Source organism: Arvicanthis niloticus, chromosome 24, assembly GCF_011762505.2.
Source record: "Arvicanthis niloticus isolate mArvNil1 chromosome 24, mArvNil1.pat.X, whole genome shotgun sequence".
NCBI lineage: Eukaryota > Metazoa > Chordata > Mammalia > Rodentia > Muridae > Arvicanthis > Arvicanthis niloticus.
This window is the reverse complement of record NC_133432.1, coordinates 43,332,335-43,351,866: the sequence shown is the minus strand read 5'-3', so window position 1 is coordinate 43,351,866 and position 19,532 is coordinate 43,332,335. Positions and strand designations below refer to the sequence as shown.

At 46.9% G+C, this 19,532-nt stretch overlaps 1 protein-coding gene across 3 annotated transcripts in view; it reads right to left on the bottom strand.

Annotated features, from left to right (window-relative positions):
• Positions 1 to 19,532, bottom strand: part of Lnx2 (ligand of numb-protein X 2) — a 70,088-nt gene that overhangs the window by 13,070 nt on the left and 37,486 nt on the right. For all 3 annotated transcript variants that reach the window (XM_076923917.1, XM_076923916.1, XM_076923915.1), the window contains exons 2-7: positions 17,637 to 18,105; positions 9,836 to 10,077; positions 8,719 to 8,918; positions 4,146 to 4,514; positions 2,438 to 2,572; positions 1,277 to 1,454 (exon numbers count right to left, since the gene is read on the bottom strand). In XM_076923917.1, the coding sequence (XP_076780032.1) occupies positions 1,277 to 1,454; positions 2,438 to 2,572; positions 4,146 to 4,514; positions 8,719 to 8,918; positions 9,836 to 10,077; positions 17,637 to 18,046 (1,534 nt within the window). In that variant the 5' untranslated portion in view covers positions 18,047 to 18,105. The remainder of the gene's footprint in view (positions 1 to 1,276; positions 1,455 to 2,437; positions 2,573 to 4,145; positions 4,515 to 8,718; positions 8,919 to 9,835; positions 10,078 to 17,636; positions 18,106 to 19,532) is intronic.

Genomic DNA, 19,532 nt, shown 5'->3' with positions numbered 1-19,532 from the left:
AAAACAATCCTTTTGTATAGTCGTTGAGGAAAGGTGGGGTTTGGATTGTTATTTTGTATAACTCAATTCTGAGAGCATTAAAAAAATAAACAAACAGCTGTGGATTCAAACAAAACAAAACAAAACAAACTTGGAAAGGTGTTCCCACATGTATGCGTGACAATAAAACCCAAAAAGGAACTGAACTGTCACCGAAATCTACAACTGGCCAAGTAACTTAAGAAAAAATAGTAGCCTTGTTGAAATATACACCCGGTGCCATGGGCTTTAGTACTGGCCACAAAGCAGCAGCACCACGCCCTAAAACATTTTAGAGCAGTCTGAGAGCATCTGAGCCCTGCCTCCAGTTGTGGTGAGCTGTATTCCATGTGATTACCTTTGTGGGAGAAATGCCTATTTCTGTCCCTAAATTAGGTAATTCATGGTTTTAACTGATTTGGGAAAGTTCTTTACAATCCCTTGATGTGCCATGTACACAATGTATGATCTGTAAATGTTTCCCCTACTCTGTGGGTTACCTAAGACATTGCTGCCTAACTGCAGGTCACGAGACTTTGCATGTGGGTTCTCACAAGTCTCTTAGCTTTATATCAGGTCTTAAGTTCACTGTGAGCTAGCCATTGTGAGGTCAGGGTGAGAGCCTACCTTCATTCCTGCTTCAATTTTCTTCCCATATGAACCTCATCAGCAGAGACTGCTATTCTATCAAGGCAACAGTGTTCAATTTTATGTTTTCCTTAACATACTTGAGAGGGAACGTGAAACGTGAAGAAGTCAAATCTCTGAAACGAGCTTTGTCCTCTGCTCCTTCCTCGAGTCCCTGGACACACTAGCCGTGGTATGTGCACGAGGTCAGACGGCAACCTCTGGAATCCCTTGTCTTCTTTGTTGAGTTCTGGGGACAGAACTCATGTCATCCGCCTTAAATGCTTTTACCTGCCCGGCCGTCACACTGGCCCCGACACTTTATTATAACCAGTGCTGTATTTTAGTGACACGGCCTTCAGCAGTGTTTGCCATGGCTGGAGGTGAAAGAATCTCAGAGGCTCTTTTCCAAGATAAAAACAAGCCAACAGTCCGAGTAACCGCAGAGTCTCATCAGAACCGTCATCGGGGTTAATCCCTAACCTTACAGAAAAACACTATGATTATATACAAGGATACTTTAAAAGATTTTTAAAAGTCGCATTTAACATGAAACACAGTAATTACTCCTTAAAAATGCGACCGTACTTCTGAAATGGGACCTGGCTGAACTTCCAGGGCCCTGTCGTACCTCTCTTGATCCTGCCGTCTCGAGCAAGGCAGCCGTGGGGTGGCACGCTGGTCACAAAGATGGGCAGCTCACCACTCTTGCTCCCTCTGCCCCCAGCAACCGTCATCCCCAGGGACTCGTGCGGCTCCTTCCTTACAGTGACATGCTTCTCCTGGCACGTGACACACCGAGTGAGGTCCTGCGGTCCAAGGGAAGGTCTTGGGTAGTTAATAATTAACATGCAGCTGAGGAAGACAGGTAAACAAGGTGACAGTTCTGAGCGGTTATACAGGGACATTATACCTTACTCCCAAATGAGGACTGAAGCTGAAGCTCTTTGGTTTTGTTGTTGTTGTTTTTTTGTTTTGTTTTGGTTTTTTTTTTTTTTGTTTTTTCAAGACAAGGTTTCTCTGTGTAGTCCTGGCTGTCCTGGAACTCACTCTGTAGACCAGGCTGGCCTCAAACTCAGAAATCCGGCTGCCTCTGCCTCCCAAGTGCTGGGATTAAAGGCGAGCACCACCACTGCCCCGCAAGCTCTTTGTTTTTGAGACAGTGTCTTACTATGTAGTCCTGATTTACCTGGAACTCACTCTGGCTGGCTTTGAACTCACAGAGACCTGTCCACCTCTGTCTCCTGAGTGCTGGGATTGAAGACGTGTGCCACCACTGACCAGCCAATAAATGGGGATTTTAATACCATAAAAACACACTGTCCATGTGCTATCAAAGCTTACGATTCCCAGCCTCAGTGTTCACACAGCTAATTCTGTTACTATAGATAACATGCCTAACTACTAACCACAGACTTTATCATGTTTTCATGATGCATTTTTAATCATAAAACTGATGATCACATTTAAACAGGCAATCCGGGAAGAGCCTGCTTACAAGCACTAACGTGGATTGTCCTGGAGGGTCACTTCACAGGACAGATGAAGCCTCCTTGACAAGAAACTACAGTAGCTGATGTGGGAGACTACTCTCAGAGTCTGAACCCCACACACCTAGGTTCAGCTTTCCAACAGAACAACAAGCTTGTACTTCAGGCTTAAAACCAAAAAAACCAAACAAAACCCAACCAACAAAAACCCCAACTTTACACTGCATTATGACCGGCAGGCATACAAAAAGGCCTATACTTACACCTGATCAGTGTAACAGTGATCCTTAGAGGGCTCTCACCTTGTGTGAGCTTGGTCGGCTGTGCGAAGGTGGCTGCGCAGGACTGCTGCTGTGTGCTCCAGCCTCACGGCTGCCACTGCTGGGCTGGGGCTTCCCTGGTCTGGCAATTGTTAAGTTCACCCTCTCTCCGCTGGCCTGAAGAAGACAACTCATCACTACCTGTCACAAATGACATCTGTGGCTTAAAGATCGCTAGTGAAACCCATTCTCTTCTCTCTTATCGAGGCAGGGTCGCACTGAGTAACCCCACTGAGTAACCCAAGGCTAGAGGCTCCTGCCTCAGGCCAGTGAATGCTACCGTCGTGCAATGCCTGGGGACACCATAATTTTCTGTGTACTTGTTGGTCCCCTCACCAAAGCCTCATGGGCAGTCACTACCTAATGGCATGAGGGTCACAGGCTAATATTTTCAAACCTTTTACACTGAAACACACACACACACACACAGAGACATACACACACACACAGACACACACACAGACATACACACAGACATACACACACACACAGAGACACAGACACAGACACAGACATACACACAGGTCTTTAAGAGTTAAATTCTTTTGTATCAGTTTATAGATCTAACAACAGTAAATCTTTAAACTATTTGAAGGCTAGTGGCTACCATTTTAAACATAGAAGCCTGCTGTCTGAGTGAAGGTTCATACACGTGTTACACCTAAGGTCATGTTGCCCTTGCTTTTTAGAGTGCATTCAAATCACCCTGTTCGGTCATCACCACAACCCCCAACTACAAAAGATCTGACAGCCTGCTTTAAGGAACCGTGAGAGGAAGTAAATTCCTTGCCCATGACTAAAATTAACAATGTTAAGAAATTCCTTCATGGGCTGGAAAGGTGGCTCAGCAGGTAAGGGACTTCCTGCAATGCCTGATGATCTAAGTTCAATCTCTGGGACCGCCACGGTGGAAGAAGAGAACCAGCTACCGCAGCTGTCCTCTGATCTCTGTGTGCACCATGGAAGGCACACACAGGCACAGGCACAGGCACATGCACACACACGCACACATACACACAACCATGCACATATACACACTTTCATATACATACATGCAAAATTAAATTTAATATAAAAATTGCCTAATTTTCTGCTCTTCAGTTGGAAAGTAAGTGATAAACAGCGATGACACTGTACTATGAGTCATTTGCCACATCAGTGGCCTCTCCAGGGTCTAAGAGGCAAATGCTGAGGGGACAGAACCCTGCTGTTTACAATGCAAAGCTCTGATTACTATGTCACACTGTGGGGAGTGTCAAGTGGCTACTGGCCTTTCTTAAAATATACACTCATTGTCATTACTGTTAATACTGAGAGCACCAAACCAGTATTCCAACTGTCCTTGAAAACTGCCTTGACAAACTTTTTGAAGTGAACCCTTGCTCTCTTGAAATGACATAAAGCTGAGGTGTTTATACTGTACAGATGTTCCAAAGTACATGGGAGTACAGCTCCAGGCAAACAGTCAACAACTACACCCTAAACAACAGCACACACACACACACACACACACACACACACACACACACACACAGCTCTATTAGGGACGTTATATGTAACTGTGGATTTTGAAGGCTACTTTTTAGATAACCATGTCTGATTTTCCAAAGAAGCATTGCTGGCCCTGGTTATACAGCAATGAAAACAGACACAGCTGTGTGCCAAGCCAGGCTCAGTGTTGGGCATTTACCTGAATAATCTGGGCAGCAAGCTCTGGGGTCCCATGCTTCAAGTCATGTCCGTTGATGGCCAGCACCCGGTCATTGCTGTTGAGCCTGCCATCCTGCGCTGCCAACCCCCCTTCCAGGAGGTCAAGAATGAAAACGCCTGACTCATCTGTCCTTCGGACTAATTTAATGCCGAGCTGCTCTGCAGAGTCACGTTTGTGGAGCAGCACTTGGAAGACCTCGTCCCGTGGCGCACTGCCGTCGGCATGGTTGTTTGCACGGCTGCCGAAGCGCCTCTCCCGCAGCACTGTCAGATGCAGCGTGCTGCAGGGCTGGGAGAGCACGGCCCGGGCATAGTTATGGGACACGTTGCTGATGTCATAGTTGTTGACCTACAACAAACGGACAAACAAAACATCTATGGCCAGTACATTACAAAGTTTTACATTCCTAACTTGCAGAGATGTCTAAGGAAACCACTATGGAGAAAATGCTACAGGATCCCTGACCTACAGTGAAAAGGCCTCTAAGGAGAGTCTTGGAGCCGAGACTATAAGATGAACTGCAGCACAGTGTAGAGCAGTAGTTAGGGACACAGATGCCGATGGCGCTCTGCGATTACAGCCCTTGGCTCTGCTAGCTAGCTATTGGTAACCTTGGAGGGACGTGGAACTTGCCTCCTCCGGGTCCACTCTACTTCCCAGCACCAGTGTGAGGGAGCAGGCTACATTCCGGCAGGCAAGCCCATATCAAACACAGCTCTGTGGCTCACAGGCTCGCAGGCTCACAGGCTCGCAGGCTCAAGTTCCTGGATTTCAAAGCTGCTTTGCCTAATGAAACACACCTACTTAGACTAAATAAATCATTTTATTTCTTAAAAAGTTGCACATTCTGAGTGACTTTTAAAGTATATAATTACAATTCCACTCTAATTATCAGCATACATATATAATGCATATTTAATATGCTAAGTGTAATTCAATATTCATGTACTCATTAGAATGTACAGCCCTGATACAATTACAGTGACTGATCTTTGAACATGTAACATATCACTCAGGAAAATAGTCCAGCTTCAATTATCCACCTAGGAGGTGAGTATAATTTTCGTATTTATCACAATTAGAGTTTTCTGAATCCATCAGAGATAAAAACCAATGTTGTCTGAACACCTCTAATGGGAGAGCGCTGGGTTAGGCATGTGACCATCAGGAACCCGAGAGGTTTTCCTACACAAAAGGCTTTCCTCTTATCTATCTCGTATGGGCAGTTAGATCTCTTTGAATTTGGGGTATTTGCTTATTTTTTGAGTTTGACAGTTTTGAACAGTACTGCCTTGAATTTTGTTGATTTTAGTCTACGGATACCTTTTAAAATCCAGTCATCAAATCTTTAGGCATCACAGACGAGCTTTCTATTGTCCCATGTTTATAACATTTGTGCAAGCGGCAGCAATTCTGAGACACTGACAGGATTGATAACACTGGACTGAGACCAGAACTCTAAGGATGTTCCGGAAACCCTGGCCGACAGGACCCCTGGGTCCATCATCATTTTAGTGGTTCTGCTGTGGGCTGATACTGCTGTGCCCACATTTTCCAGCTTCAGACAGCCACAAAGGATAAAATGCCGGGCTGAAAGCCTGCTCTGCTCCGCAGCCATGCGCAAGCATGCAGCCTGCTTTCTCTGTACAGCAGGCTGGGAGTACCCAACTATGAAAAGACTCCTTTTTCAAGAATGCATACATGGTTGTCAGTGAGATTCTGAGCAGACTGTAATAGACTGCTTCTTGTTTTTGCACAAAGAGCACAAACAGTAAGTGCTATCGTGCGTTTTGACTAAATATGGCCTTTGTTTCTTAACCAACACGATGTAAGTCACTGATGTTTCTGATCAAACCAAAAATATTTACTTTTAATGTTCTAGAAGCTGTATCACTTTTAATAACATTGACCTGACTTATAATGAGCGCCATTTTCCCTCTGTAATTGCTCAAAGGCTGCATTGAATCTCTGAAGAGGGGCAAAAACTGTGAGAACACAGGTTCCCTTTGTAAAGATGCTACTGCATTGAATGTGTGTGTGTGCGTGTGTGTGTGTGTGTGTGTGTGTGTGCAAGCGTGTGCTTTAACATGGAAAAGTCTAGTTATTCCCATTAACTGCATGTTTACTAAGATAAAACTACAGTGTGGCCACTAGTCTGTAAATGAACCACCTTATTGCACAGGATTTTCAAATTGGCACACTTTGTTAAAAAAAAAAAAAAAAAAAGACAAAAGTATGCACTTAAAACCATTGCTAGAAAGGCTCCAAGGGGGGTGGGGGTGCAGTAAAGACAAGGTGTCAAGCTGTGTGGGAGGCGTGTAGCTGGAAACAGCTTAGCTTTAAGACTGTCTGTAAATGCAGGGCAGGAGTTAGGAAATACGAGTACAGGCCAAGTGTCCTCAGTGTGGTACCAGCCTTGTGCAGCCAGAGAACACACATAAAATGACAGAAAAGATACAGTACGTGCAAACAGTAGATCAGAAGCCGAACTTCAAAAGCAATTTGAAATTCCGTCTGTGTCAGCCACACCAGTGGCCTGGAAGGGTGTGGGGCTTGAGGACTAAAGAGAAAAACGTGGTCAAGGGGACGGACACACCAATGTTGCGGATCCCCAGTGAAAACCCCATTCGCTGTGCGAGACCTGGCCCCTTCTGTTCCAGGTCTACAGATTCCTCTGGGGACAGCTTAGTTCCTAGAGGTTGCAGGCTTGTCTTGCTACAGGAGACGACTATTCTCAACAGGACGTCACAGCCAAGTTCACCCTTCTGGTGTTCCTTGGACCAACTGAATGTCTTCCCTGTCATACCGTGACAAATCTGAACCACAAACCAGACCACTGGGCACTGTTGGAGCTCCTGGAGAAAGACTGTGCGCACAGTTAAACTTGAGAAGCACCTTCCTCAGTGTGGCAGATCACGCACAAAAGTGTGATGGAGACACCAAGGGAATGGGGGCAGTGTGGGAAGAACGGCTGGACAGTTTGCCGAGGAAAGCACACAGACCGGAGCAAACTTGAGAGCAGCTGAGGACAGAGATTTGGTTTCCCACAAGAAGGCAGGACGCTCAACCTTCCAATGGGAAGAGATGTTCTATGAAGGCAGGACAGACTTTTAGTTTTAAAATGAATCCCTAGCAGCTAGTACGGTGCCTGGAGCACTGTAGGGAAGAACTCTGATTAGGAAGTGAGGCTGCAGTTTTGGGTGGTGCGCACGCCTTTAATCCCAGCACTAGGGAGGCAGAGGCAGGCAGATCTTTGAGCTTGAGGCCAGCCTGGTCTACTGAGTGAATTCCAGGACAGCCAGGGCTACACAGAGAAATAGCCATGAAAAACTTAAAAAAAAGCCGCAAGGCTGCATGAGGTGCTTGGACCGACACTGCCGTTGGCAATGAGGGTCAGAGCAGCATCACCCTGGACGTGAACAACCTGGAGTCAGGGAGGTGAGCGGGAGGAGGATCCCAGACGGAATGCTGCACTGAAACGGGAATGACGTGGTGCCTAGATTGGAGAGGTACCAGGGAAAGAGGGAGGCAGGAGGCCCTGAAGGATCAGAGCAAAGGATAAAATGGGTCGAGGGAGACGGTCTTGTGCTTGAGCTCTGAGAAGGCAGTCTTTCTCTTGTTCATGAGTTTTTTCTCATAGAAATGATCTTTTTTTTTTCCTTTTTTAAATCACAGGGACTCAAATGGCCAGGGCAGCTTTCCTATGAAACAGGACACTCACTGTCCCTGTCCTTTCTGTAATGTCTTCTAATTATAGAAAAATATCTAGTTCTATGCTAGTGCTTTTGGGGGAAAATACCTGTTTCTTCCTAAGGGCAGTACTCTGGGGGACAACAGAGAGCAGCGACTGAACACCCAGAATTGGATGCTGGCAGGGCCTCAGGGAATGACTGTTCTGAATTTACCCAACATTCTGCAGTACAAACTTGTTTAACACAGGCTGAGGTGTAACTCAGGGGCAGAGTGCTTGCCTAGCATGTGCACAGCCCTGGGTTGAATTCCCAGGATGGGGCAAAAAATTATCACCACCAATCAGTGCTGTCTGTTACCTTCTGGCCATCAAGGAATGGAAGGACCAGTCAGACATGCAGGGACGAGATGGACAAAAAAAGCTGGATATGAAATAGAACCAATGGGAAAGAAACCTGTAGCCTGGTCAGTGGTGGCTCTGGAATAGCCAAAGAGTCCAAGCCAGATGTGTCCAGTATCCCACATACCAGGGAGCCCCACCCCAAGCACCCAGTCACACATAAGACTGGAATTAAAGCGAGAGAAGAAAATAGCTGGGTACAGTGGTGTAGACCATTAGCTCCAGCTGCAGGAGGCACAGGCTGGTAACTGAGTTTGAAGCCAACTTGGTCTACATTATCAGGATCTAGGCCAGTCAGAGCTTCAGAGTAAGACCCTGCCTCAACACACACACACACACACACATACACACACACACACACACACACACACACACACACACTCTTAAAACCAGCAAAACCAACTTTTCTATAATTCAGTTTCTACAACATCACAATTGTCTAAGTTGTAGTGGAGCTGTTACCTGAAGAATCTGGTCTCCAGCAAGGAGCCTTCCATCTCTGGCGATGACCCCATCCCGGTAGACTTCCTGAATGACGATGTTGATGAGTGGAGTCTCGTTGCCACCCACAATGCTGATTCCTAACTGGATGTACGGGTTAGAACGGTGGATCTCAATGGTGGTGATCTCTCCCTCTGGTAAACTAAGCGGCTGCTGCACAGCTGCCAAGTCAAAGAAAGGACAAGGTTTGCGTTCAGAGTCTCTCCAGCTCAACACAGGGTCTGGTAGATGAACAATGACTATGCCAGTAAAACATGGTTAACATCAGCCAAAGTTTCTTCTTCCACAGGCGCATCAGTAAATAATTACTGTATGTACTAGGTCATTGGGGACCACACACTAACAGAAAGCCACCATACACAAGTACAGATAGTGTAAGGCTGTAGAAAACAAAACAAAACAAAACAAAACAAAACAAAACAAAACAAAACAAAACAAAACAAAACAAAACAAAACGCTGTGGTCTGGTGAGTAACCCCAGAGGAGCAGAGAAAAGGACACAATTGCACTGAGTGGTAAGGGGCGAAAAGTGTCCCAGGCATGTCAAGAAACATAGGAACATGGAGGATGACTTATGGTTTCTTAGAGAAAATGAGTTCTAGAAGTAACAGCTGCCCAGGCTCTGTGTGCTTCCTGGTGGGTGTGCAGGTAGCCGGGATGTGGGTCAGATGATGCATTCCCAGGCAGTAGCCAACCGCCTGAGCCTTCATCTTTCAAGGCTCAGGGGTTTAACCTGGTTTGTTTAATTCTTAATGCTACACACATTTACTTAATTAACATAGTGTTTCGTGTACTGACTTTTTGAGTTGTTTGTGTTGCGTTTGTGGTTTTGCTGCTGATGTAAGCACAGTTCTGATCACACACATGAGAATAGCGAGTTCCAGTGGGGATGGATGGAGGACCGGCTTCCTCTAGGTAAGACTCTCGCTTTATTTCTGGACTGCAGCCAGCGAGAATGATGTGACATGCAAACCACACTCCAGTGCAACTGTCTCGACAAGACACAAGTGCATGCTGGAAGGGCAGGGGAGGAAAGGCAAGGGGACCAGATAACCAGGGAGAGGGATGGCACACGTACAGTCAGCTGCAGCGCTCTCCTCGAAGGCAGGGTTGTCCAGGCCAGGCTCCTCAGTCCACACAGGAAGAGGTGCTGGTGTTGAGTCTCTCTCTCCAGGCACGGTGCCCAAGCAGTCCGTTTCTGGGGGCGAGGTGCCTGGAGGCTCTATTACAGTGGATCCACTTTCACTGTCAATCTGTGTTTGAGATTGGTTGGTTTTCCTTCTCTCTAGGCCGACTCTCCTGTGAGAGGCTCCAGGACACCTAGGAAGAGCAGCGGTGCCTTCAGATAAGATGGAAAGGTTGGGTATGGAGGGGAGGGCGGGTGAGGTTAATCAATCAATACGCAGCAACTGCTTACGCACACGGGGGCATAAAGTACCCACAATTCAGCACACGGTTCCGATCCTAACCTCTGTACAAACTACCTGGCAGGCAAATTCAGGAAAGACATGAAGACAATGACAGACAAAAGGCAATACTCAAGTAGACACTAGTTCCTGGAAGTATCCCAAGAGTCCTGTCTGCTGTACTGAAATGATGTGAAATCTGGACCAAATGGTGCTTTTCCCAGGCCAGGTGTCTCAGCCAGGGGTGGCAATCTGCAGGCTTCTTCATGTGACTGTGCCACTGTACCTCGCCACACTTGTGGGCAAATACACACACGCACAGGGCTAAGCCAATCTGCTCTATGCTAAAACACACGGAACAAAATGTATTTCCTTAGTCTGTTAAATTTGAATTTCAAGACACGCTACGTGAACTGACTAGGAACTGCTACCATGCTTTTATTTAAGCGAATGGCAGGTAGAGGTTCATTCATACTCAAAATCAATAACACGTTCAGACAAAAAGCCCCTGTTGCTGGTCTTCCAGGAGGAGCCAGGGTACACAACACTCCTCTTCCCATACACTGGCTGCATGTGGCAACCAGGAACATGCAGTATGAAGGGTGGGAGACACGGACTGAGTCGGTGATCAGCCACGGCAGATCACACACTGAGGGTCACAGACTTGCATTCACCGACAGTATTTAAAAATTCCAAAATTTTTACCATCACAAAGTACAGGACAGACCCAGTTAAAATTGAAAACTAGCCCGGGCCATAAAGCAGCACATTTCCCCACAGAAACCAAGCATGTATATATAGATATAAAACTCTGCTTTTGAGTCCTGAGAAGGGTGAACAGGAAAGTGCTTCCCCTTCCTTCTTCTCTCACTTATTGTCTCCTATATGCTGCAACGGAGGGACACAGCTGAGTCTCCATCTTGCACTGCTGTGCAACACTCCAGGGACTGTTCTTGAGGATGTCTGACAAATATTTTTCAAAGAGAGATCAAGGAACACAAGGCCTGTAGGTGGATTAACCAGAGACACATTTGAAAGCTACCTGTGAAGGGAAACGAATGGAGGCCACAGAGCGGTGTGATTGAAGATGGGGTCCGAGCTGAGTTCCATAAACCCAGCAACCGATGAAGGGGATCACACGGGAGGACCCCCCCCCCCCCCCGCCTCCAGGAGATGGAATGAAGAGTCTACAGAACTGGGAAAGATTGTCATCAAGAACACACCAGCCAGGGGGCTCATATTTAGCAAGCTCTCAAATCATTGATGAATACACGGGCTGATGAAAAGAACAGACAGTTCATATAGAATGAACATAGGTGGCCATTATTACTCAAAAAAGCGTTGAGCGTCCTTAGCCATCTGAGACATCTCACCCCAGTGGGAATGGCCTCCACCAAGAAAACACACAAGTGAAAACAAACACTGCAAGGGTGTGGACAAAGAGAGGCCTTTGATTTGCTGCTTCCGAGAATGTAAATGTGCAACCTCAGTGGGGGTCAGTGTCAAGACTCTCCAAAAATCCAAACAAGCCCACAGAAACAACAAATGAAAATCAGAACCCAGCCACACCACTCTTGGTACACACCTCTGGTGTGCATGGCATCACCGCACCAGAGACACTTGCTCATCCCTGTTTATTGCTGTATTATTCACAGCAGCTCTGAAATAGAGCCACCCAGACATCCATTAATGATGAATAAAGAAGATGGCATGTACACATAATGAAATCTTCTTCAGCCATGAAAACTGAAAACCATGACATGTGCAGGAGAATGGGTGGAGCTGACATCACACTTCACCATAAGCTGATGCAGAAAGACGACTGCTGCACACTCTCACGTACACGCTCGTGTGTGGATATGGTCAGGAGAGTTAGCTGAACTAACAGCCCTACACGGTATACAACACCTGTCCTATTGCTACTGAATACATAAAACAAATGAATTTTAAAAATCTAAGCTTGCTAGGAAGGAAGAAGCAGGCATGCTCACACTCCTGATGGGACAGGCAAGTCCTTAACAACAGGAAACCACTCATAAAGCAAGAAAAGACTAAAATGGCATCACGGAAAAACACGGGGAATATGGCTTCAGGGGAGGAAGTCTATAGATAGAACCTTTGGGAACACCCACACTTCAACAGGATGGGCCACAGCTCAGTAGACCATGGCAGGGCCACTGTGCATATTGAGTGGAAGGCAGCAAAGCAATCAAGGCAGAGCAGAGGGCTCACAAAGAAACAGCCTAGGGAGCCAACTGCTACAAGGGACAAATGGTAGACCCAGGGCCGTAGGTGTGGCCTGAGGCAGGGCTTTGGCCTAGCATGGCTGAGGTCCTAGTTCAATTTCAGGGACACAATCTTGCAAGGCACAAGGACCAAAAAGTGTCAGTCTGAGCTGAGTGATACCTGGTATGCACGCCTGTGCTCCGAGCACTCAGAGGACAGGGTTAAGGCAGGGGGTCCACAGAGCGATGGAGGCTGGGGCCCAGGCCAGAGCACTAGCATCTCTGTCAACATTTCTGTCCTAGTGCGCTCTCTCTGCTGTGATAAACACCTCAACCAAAAGCAGCCTGGGGAGGAGAGGGTTTATCTCGATTTACAGTCACTAAAAGAAGTCAGGACAAGTACTTGAGGCAGGAAACTAGACACAGGAACTGAAGCAGAAACTGCAGAAGACTCTTCATGGCCTGCTCAGCCTGCCTTTTATACAATCCAGGACTCACCCACCCAGGGGCGGAAATGCCCACACCAATCACTGATCGAGAAAATGCCCCCAGAGACTTGCCTCCAGGGCAAGCTGATGGAGGTGGCTCCTCAGTTGAGGCTCCCTCTCGCCACAGAACCTTAGCTTGCGTCAAGCTGATGAAAAGCCAACCAGCAAAAAAGCAAGTACTGGAAATTACAGAGTCTACGTGGAAAACTCAATTAGGGCAGCTTGACTCAAAGCTGGGTGTGTGAGAATGAGGAGGGGCTGCTAATGGGTTTCAGACTCCTTAGAATCTAGACGACGCACAGCACTGGGAACATACAAAGAAGCACTGACACACACTTTAAAGAGGCGAGTCTCACATGTGAAATGCAAAGCAAAGCTGTTAAAAGGCCAAGGATGAAGTAATTCAGAGACAGCACAAGCACAGCCTACTCAGAGCCATGTCCCTTGCTTGGTACACACAGAACTGAAGCGCAGGAGGCTGCACTCTGTTAGTCCCCGTGTAACAACCTTGATGTGCACAAAGCTCCTGTGTCCTCACGACTGTTCTATTAATACACATGGGACACTTGAAACCGAACTAAGCCAACATCACAAAGCAATTGAATTGCAGGGGTATGGTCCAAACACACTCGGATCAGATTTCAAAGGCTTTTAGCATTTTCCTCAACAGCAATACTAAGTTTATTTGTGTGGAATTCTTTTTAAGTCCTAAAAAAACAAATTGAATTTGTTCTACCACTATGAATTCAAAACACCACTATGGAATATCAGGGCTAACCAGACCTAAGTGATCCTTAAAAACAAAAGGCTGGGGTGGGTGTGGTGGCATGTGCTCGTAATCCCAGCATTTAAGAGGCACAGGCAGGAAGATCAGTTCAAAGCCAACCTAGCTGTACAGAACTCAAGGCCAGCATGGCTATGGAAGGCCTTCTTAACATACATACATACACACACACACACACACAATCATGCAACAACGAAACCAAGCTGGGCATGGTGACCCCTTTAGGAAGAGGCAAGTGAATCTCTGAGTCTAGGTCCAGCCTGGCCTACAAAGGGAATTCCAGACCAGTCAGGGCCATCCATGTTCTTTGGAGACCCTGTCTCCAAACAAACGAACCCATATGAAAACAAAGCAGGTATGGTGACGCATGTTTAGAATCCCAGTGCTGAGGTTACTGAGCCAGGCAGCCAGGCAGACCCCTGACGCTTGCTGGCCAGTGAGAAACCCTGCCTCAAAAACAAGCAAACAAAACAAAGAACAGGTGGGCAGTACCTCAGCAACACCACACCACACCACACAAGGCTGTCCTCTGGCTTTACATGCACGCGTACACAGACCAAAGTAAAAGGACCCCAAGACCTTCAAGATCCAGGTGTGAGAGAGGGTCGTCCCAACAGAGCCAGATGTGGGAGAGGGTCATCCCAAAAGAACCACGTACGACCCAGCTATTCAGAAGCCGAGGCAAGAGAATCATTTGAATTCGGGAGCCTGAATCTGGCTCAGGTAACACAAACAGCAAAACCCTTCCGCATCTTTGGAAATGGAGCATTCAGCAATAACACAGACTCCAGCTTGCACTGCAGGGGCAACCTAGTGCACATGAGAAACTAGCACAGAGCATTTAAAGCGGTAAGTAAAGCCAACAGACTCGAAGTGCACACACAGCTGAGACCACACTGGCCTAAGTGGAGCTCTGAGGCAGCAGTGGTCAGGACAATGCAGTCAACCACAGGCTGGGAGCTGCACTGGTCCACACCAACCCAATTAAAAAGAAACCAAAGGGTTCAGGTATCAGCAAAGAGCCAAAACAGAAGCCTTCCTTTCCTGCTGGCTATGCAATCTTGGCTCTCTGAAGAAATCACATGTAAAATAATGTGTTTTATGCTACGGGGGACACCATTCCCTGCTACTAGGTGCACGGGACCATTAGGAGACATGGCACAGCAGAAGGCACTACACATTATCAGCAGTATTAGGTGGGGAGATGGCAAAGGGATGTTTCCTAAGCCCCGTGCTAGGAGACTGAAGCAGTGGCTTAGGATCACGGAAAATGGTAAAGACATACAACACAAACAGAAATCAATTTGACAGAGAGCAAAAGGACCTAGCAAGGCTACCTGAAGTCTCCCCTCCATAAAAGCAATGAGAAGACTGGAGAAATCATCAGAACCTACTACTTCTGAATTCTGGATACCAGCAAAAGGTCACTGCAGTCTAGAAATAATTGATTTAAGAAAGGTGGCAAGTGGGCGGGGGAGCTGGCTCAAGTCCTGTCTGAGCTTGGACCCCAGAACCTGTGTAAAAGCCTAGCGCTAATGGGGTACCTGTAATCCTAGAAACTGGGGACGGGGTTCACCAGAAGTGTGCAAGGCCAGCTAGCTTGGCCTTCACAGCAGCGGACAAAGAGATAGACACGGGCAAATAATTGTGCTTGTTCTCAAAATTAAAACTAAGCCAAAACAAGCCCGACTGGCTGAGTGCTTGTGTAGCAGATCAGGCCCTAGGTTTAACTCACAGTACTTATAAACATATAAAATAAAGCTAGGCATGGTGGCCCATGCCTGTGATTCCAGCATTTGGAACTGAGTTGAGGCAGGACTGGGGCTCCATGCCTGCCGGGGCACAGAGTAAGAAGCTCCCTCAGAAGGACTGGTGCTCAACGAATGATGTACTGCAGCACAGAAACTCCCCAGTGCTGGGCATGAAATGCAGGGACAGAAAGTGAGGTCCAGGCACAGGACAAGCAGCAGCAACAGAAACTGACCAAAGGAAGCCCAGTCAGACAATGGCAAATTCGTAAAAACTCGAGAAGTATGGAAAACCACTTCTGCATGACTAAAGGCAAACAGGAGAGTACAGTTCACTGGAAACAATAAAGAAGCATACACTGTCACAGGGAACCCCAGTGCTGAGGAGCACGGTGAACGAGAGAGGAAACTCACTGAGCTCCACACCACAGAGAGGAGTCGGCAGACTTAAGACACAGGCTGCTTGAGATTATCTAGGCTGAGAACTTCTTAGCTTATCCGGTGCAAAGAAAAACAGATCCGAGTCTTGCTGTAAACCAGTGCACAAGTGCACAATTTGCTTGCTCCCCAAAGAAGCACTTGTATTATCGCTCGTTTTGAATGTTAGGTGTGGAGACGGGCTGGAGAGACTAGAATGAGAAGTGCTGTACATACAGTGTTGTTTGGCAAGTACCCAGCACAACTGTTTGGTCATACATGTTTGCTAAGACACAAAAGAATCCGACCTCAGTAACAGTTTTGAGACACATAAGAAAGCTAGTATGAAGGTGTCATGATGGTACTTTGTGTGCTAATTTAAAAAGAAAATAAAAGATGCATTACAGAGGAAAAAAGACAGGAAGGAGGGAAGGAAGGAAGGAAGGAGGGAGGGAGGAAGGAGGCAGGGAGGGAGGGAGGGAGGGAGGGAGGGAGGGAGGGAGGGAGGGAGGGAGGAAGGGCCTAAACTACTATTCACACACAATCAGGCTTGACTAAAATTAGCACATTCAAGCCTCGGCCTCTGCCTAGGACCGTATGTGCTACTCTACATTAGACCCATACTGTTCGACGTGCAATGTGCTGTTGGCCAAAGTCAACACGAGCACCTAAGTTGTTTCAACTGATGTGTGGAAACAAATACACGTATTTCTGTCACTTGATGTGAGTCTAAAGACATGGGTTGTTATTTACCTCCTCATATGTGTGAGCGAGTGTATCTGTGTGGGTGCCCATGAGGAGGTCGGAAGACAAGCTGCAGAGTCAGTTCTCTCCTCCGTCCTGTGGGTTCTAGGGATCGAACTCAGGCTGTCTGACGCCGTGGTAAGTGTCTTTATTCAATGAGCCCTGGGGCCAGCTCAGGTTTATATGATTTACTTCAAAGGCCAAGTCTTACTAAAATCAAATTGTAAGACTCAGCAGCTAGTCATACAAATAAATTACTTAACGTTTTAAACAAATGTTTATTAGAACAAAAATCACCCCTAAACACTTCTGCCTCTAATTCCTCGTGCTTACTCAGTCAAGGCTCGCAGCACGGAATCTTCAAGAGCTCGGCAACTTGAATCAGCCAACTCACTTCCCCCCTTCCCCACCGACCAAGTGCTGTCTTCACTGACTGAGTCAGAGTTTGGGGTATATTTACCCTTCACCTCCCTTTTTGTTGTTTGTTTTGTTTGAAACAGGTTTTCACTATGAATACCAGGGTGGGCCTAGAACTCACAGGGGCCTGCCTGCCAAAGGCCAGTGCAGCCCTGAGTGCTTTCACCACCGTAGGTAACTGGACTGACTCCGGTACCAACCACGCACAATGCTACAGTAAAAATCTCCATGTGCAGCTCTTCCTTATGGAGACACACTAGACAAATGAATTGATTTGCATTTAGCTCCTTTCTTGGTTCTTTCCTTTGATGCCAACCCCGCTTTGCAAAAAGACTCTAATGTCACCCATTTGAGTTTAAATCGCTTGGTATGGTGAGGAAAATATTACTAAGTGGTACTTGCTTATTGTGGCTTCCATATTCATGCTTTTGAGGTATATTGTTAAATATGAACCAATGCTACTTATTTATCGCACCTCTTATTTGATTGGTTCATGTATTTACTGGTGCTCGTCCCCCTGCGTTAGCACATCTGTGCTAGGATTATAGGCTCAAGGCACCATTCCTGGCCCCGTGTCTGTCTGTTGGTCCTAGTGGACAACATGTATCTATGATACACGTCCTTAGTGCCTCTGCCGCCCTTGTGCTTACCTGTTTTTAAGATGTGCCTCTAGGTCACAGCGCTGCATTACATCTTGGCACACGGGAGAAAATGGACACAGGACCAGTAATTTGTCCAGAAGCTTATGGACCAGGATGCTAGATTTCTTACACAACTTGAAATGAAGCCTCTTGCGGTCCAGCGGACAGAAATCCTTCTCCTGCAGGAAGTTTCTGAGGCACTTGTGGCAGAACGTGTGTCCACAGGGCGTGTCGAGCGGCTGGAGCAGGGGCTGGAGGCAAATATGGCAGACCAGGTCATCGTCTACCTCCCCCTGGTAGTTGTACAAGTGGTTCTCTCTCGCCCAGTGCTGCTGGCCACACTCGAAGCACAGGGGATCTAGGGAGGAGGCCGAGGAGGCCTGCTCCACAGGCACCATCTCATCACTGGTTGTTCCCATTGTGAATCGGCACTTCCTGGAGGCTCATGGGGCCAACATTGGCGGGGGTGTGTGTTTGCCTAAAGCCAAGTACAAACAAAAGTGTATTAGAAACAAACTAGAAATAAAAATAATAAAGGAAATTAATTTTCCAGGTGAGTGAGAAAGGTTCTCTCTGCCAAGCTCTGGACGTGTATCACCCAGAAGAACAGTAGCACCAGTACGAGCAGCCGACCTGCTCTGCTGACTGGTGCACCCTAGTACCTCACTGTCCCCTGGGACACTCAAGGCTAATTAATCAATTATGTTGCCTTGTTCCACCGACTAGCGTTCCCCTGCACATCGATGTCCCCCGGGGCTCTCAAGGCTAATCAATCCTCAGGGCACCAACAGTGTGGCGTTTGTTATCGGCTCACTTACAGCTCCTCACTCTGCTTGAGCTGAGCTCTCAATAAAGGCAGTGTCTCCTAAATGCCGTCGAGGATAATTCTGTTTGTCAATTAAAAGAAGAAAACTTTGCTCCACATTATGGGAAAAATACAATTCAAAACATGCATGATTTGAATACTCTCCCTACACAAAATAAAGGGAAAGACACATTTTACTGCACATCAAAATAACATCTCTGCAAACTCTGGAAACCCTTTTTATGCCAAAGGAAAAAGTGTTACAATTCAATTAAACACAAGAAAGAGGCTATAAATTAGTTCTGTCTGTCATCAGCCCCACTTCCACTTGGTCTTATTACTTAGAGCAGCTAGCTGTCCGTGCACGCCTCCACTAACGTGACTCAAGATCCCCCACCTGCTTGTCTTCTGAAGGCCTTTTGTCCTCGATGCTAAGGCACTAGGGGTTAAGAACTCAACTCCAGAGGCAACAGCTCTCTGCCTCCTTCTGCAGATACTGGCAGAGCCTCCAACGTTTGCTGAAGAGTGAATGCGGGCAGGAGAGGCAGAGCAGACAATTATAGGCCATCATAAAAACTGCATGCGATGAGCACTCTAAGACGCAAAGACAAGGGCAGGAAAGGATAAGAAAGCGGGAGAGAGTGAGAGAGAAACTGGCATTTGATTGTGTTGGGCTTTGTGGGTTTGGTTTTTTAAGGGGGAAAAGAGCAACAAAAGACAAAACCCATTAAAAACTGCACTGCTGAGTTATGACAGGATGCAACAGGCAGAGCAGGGATGTGGGTGTGGGATCAGGGCGTCTCAGGAGAGATGATGCACAGCACACAGCCACACAGGCAGAGTGGAGGACATGGCAAACAGGCAGAACATCTCGGGTATGAAACTACTTGAGAAATCTAAAACTGAGAGCCCCTTCCCAAGAACAGAAAGGGCAGTGCCATGTGGACTCTCTGTGCTTCAACAGTAGTGGTTTCTCCACACCACATGTCAGCATTTGCTATTTATTTATTTAGTGTGTGTGTAAGCATGTGTCTGTATGTGCATACAAGTCACAGGAACGGGCACATGTAGAGATCAGAGAACTTGTGGGTATCAGCTTT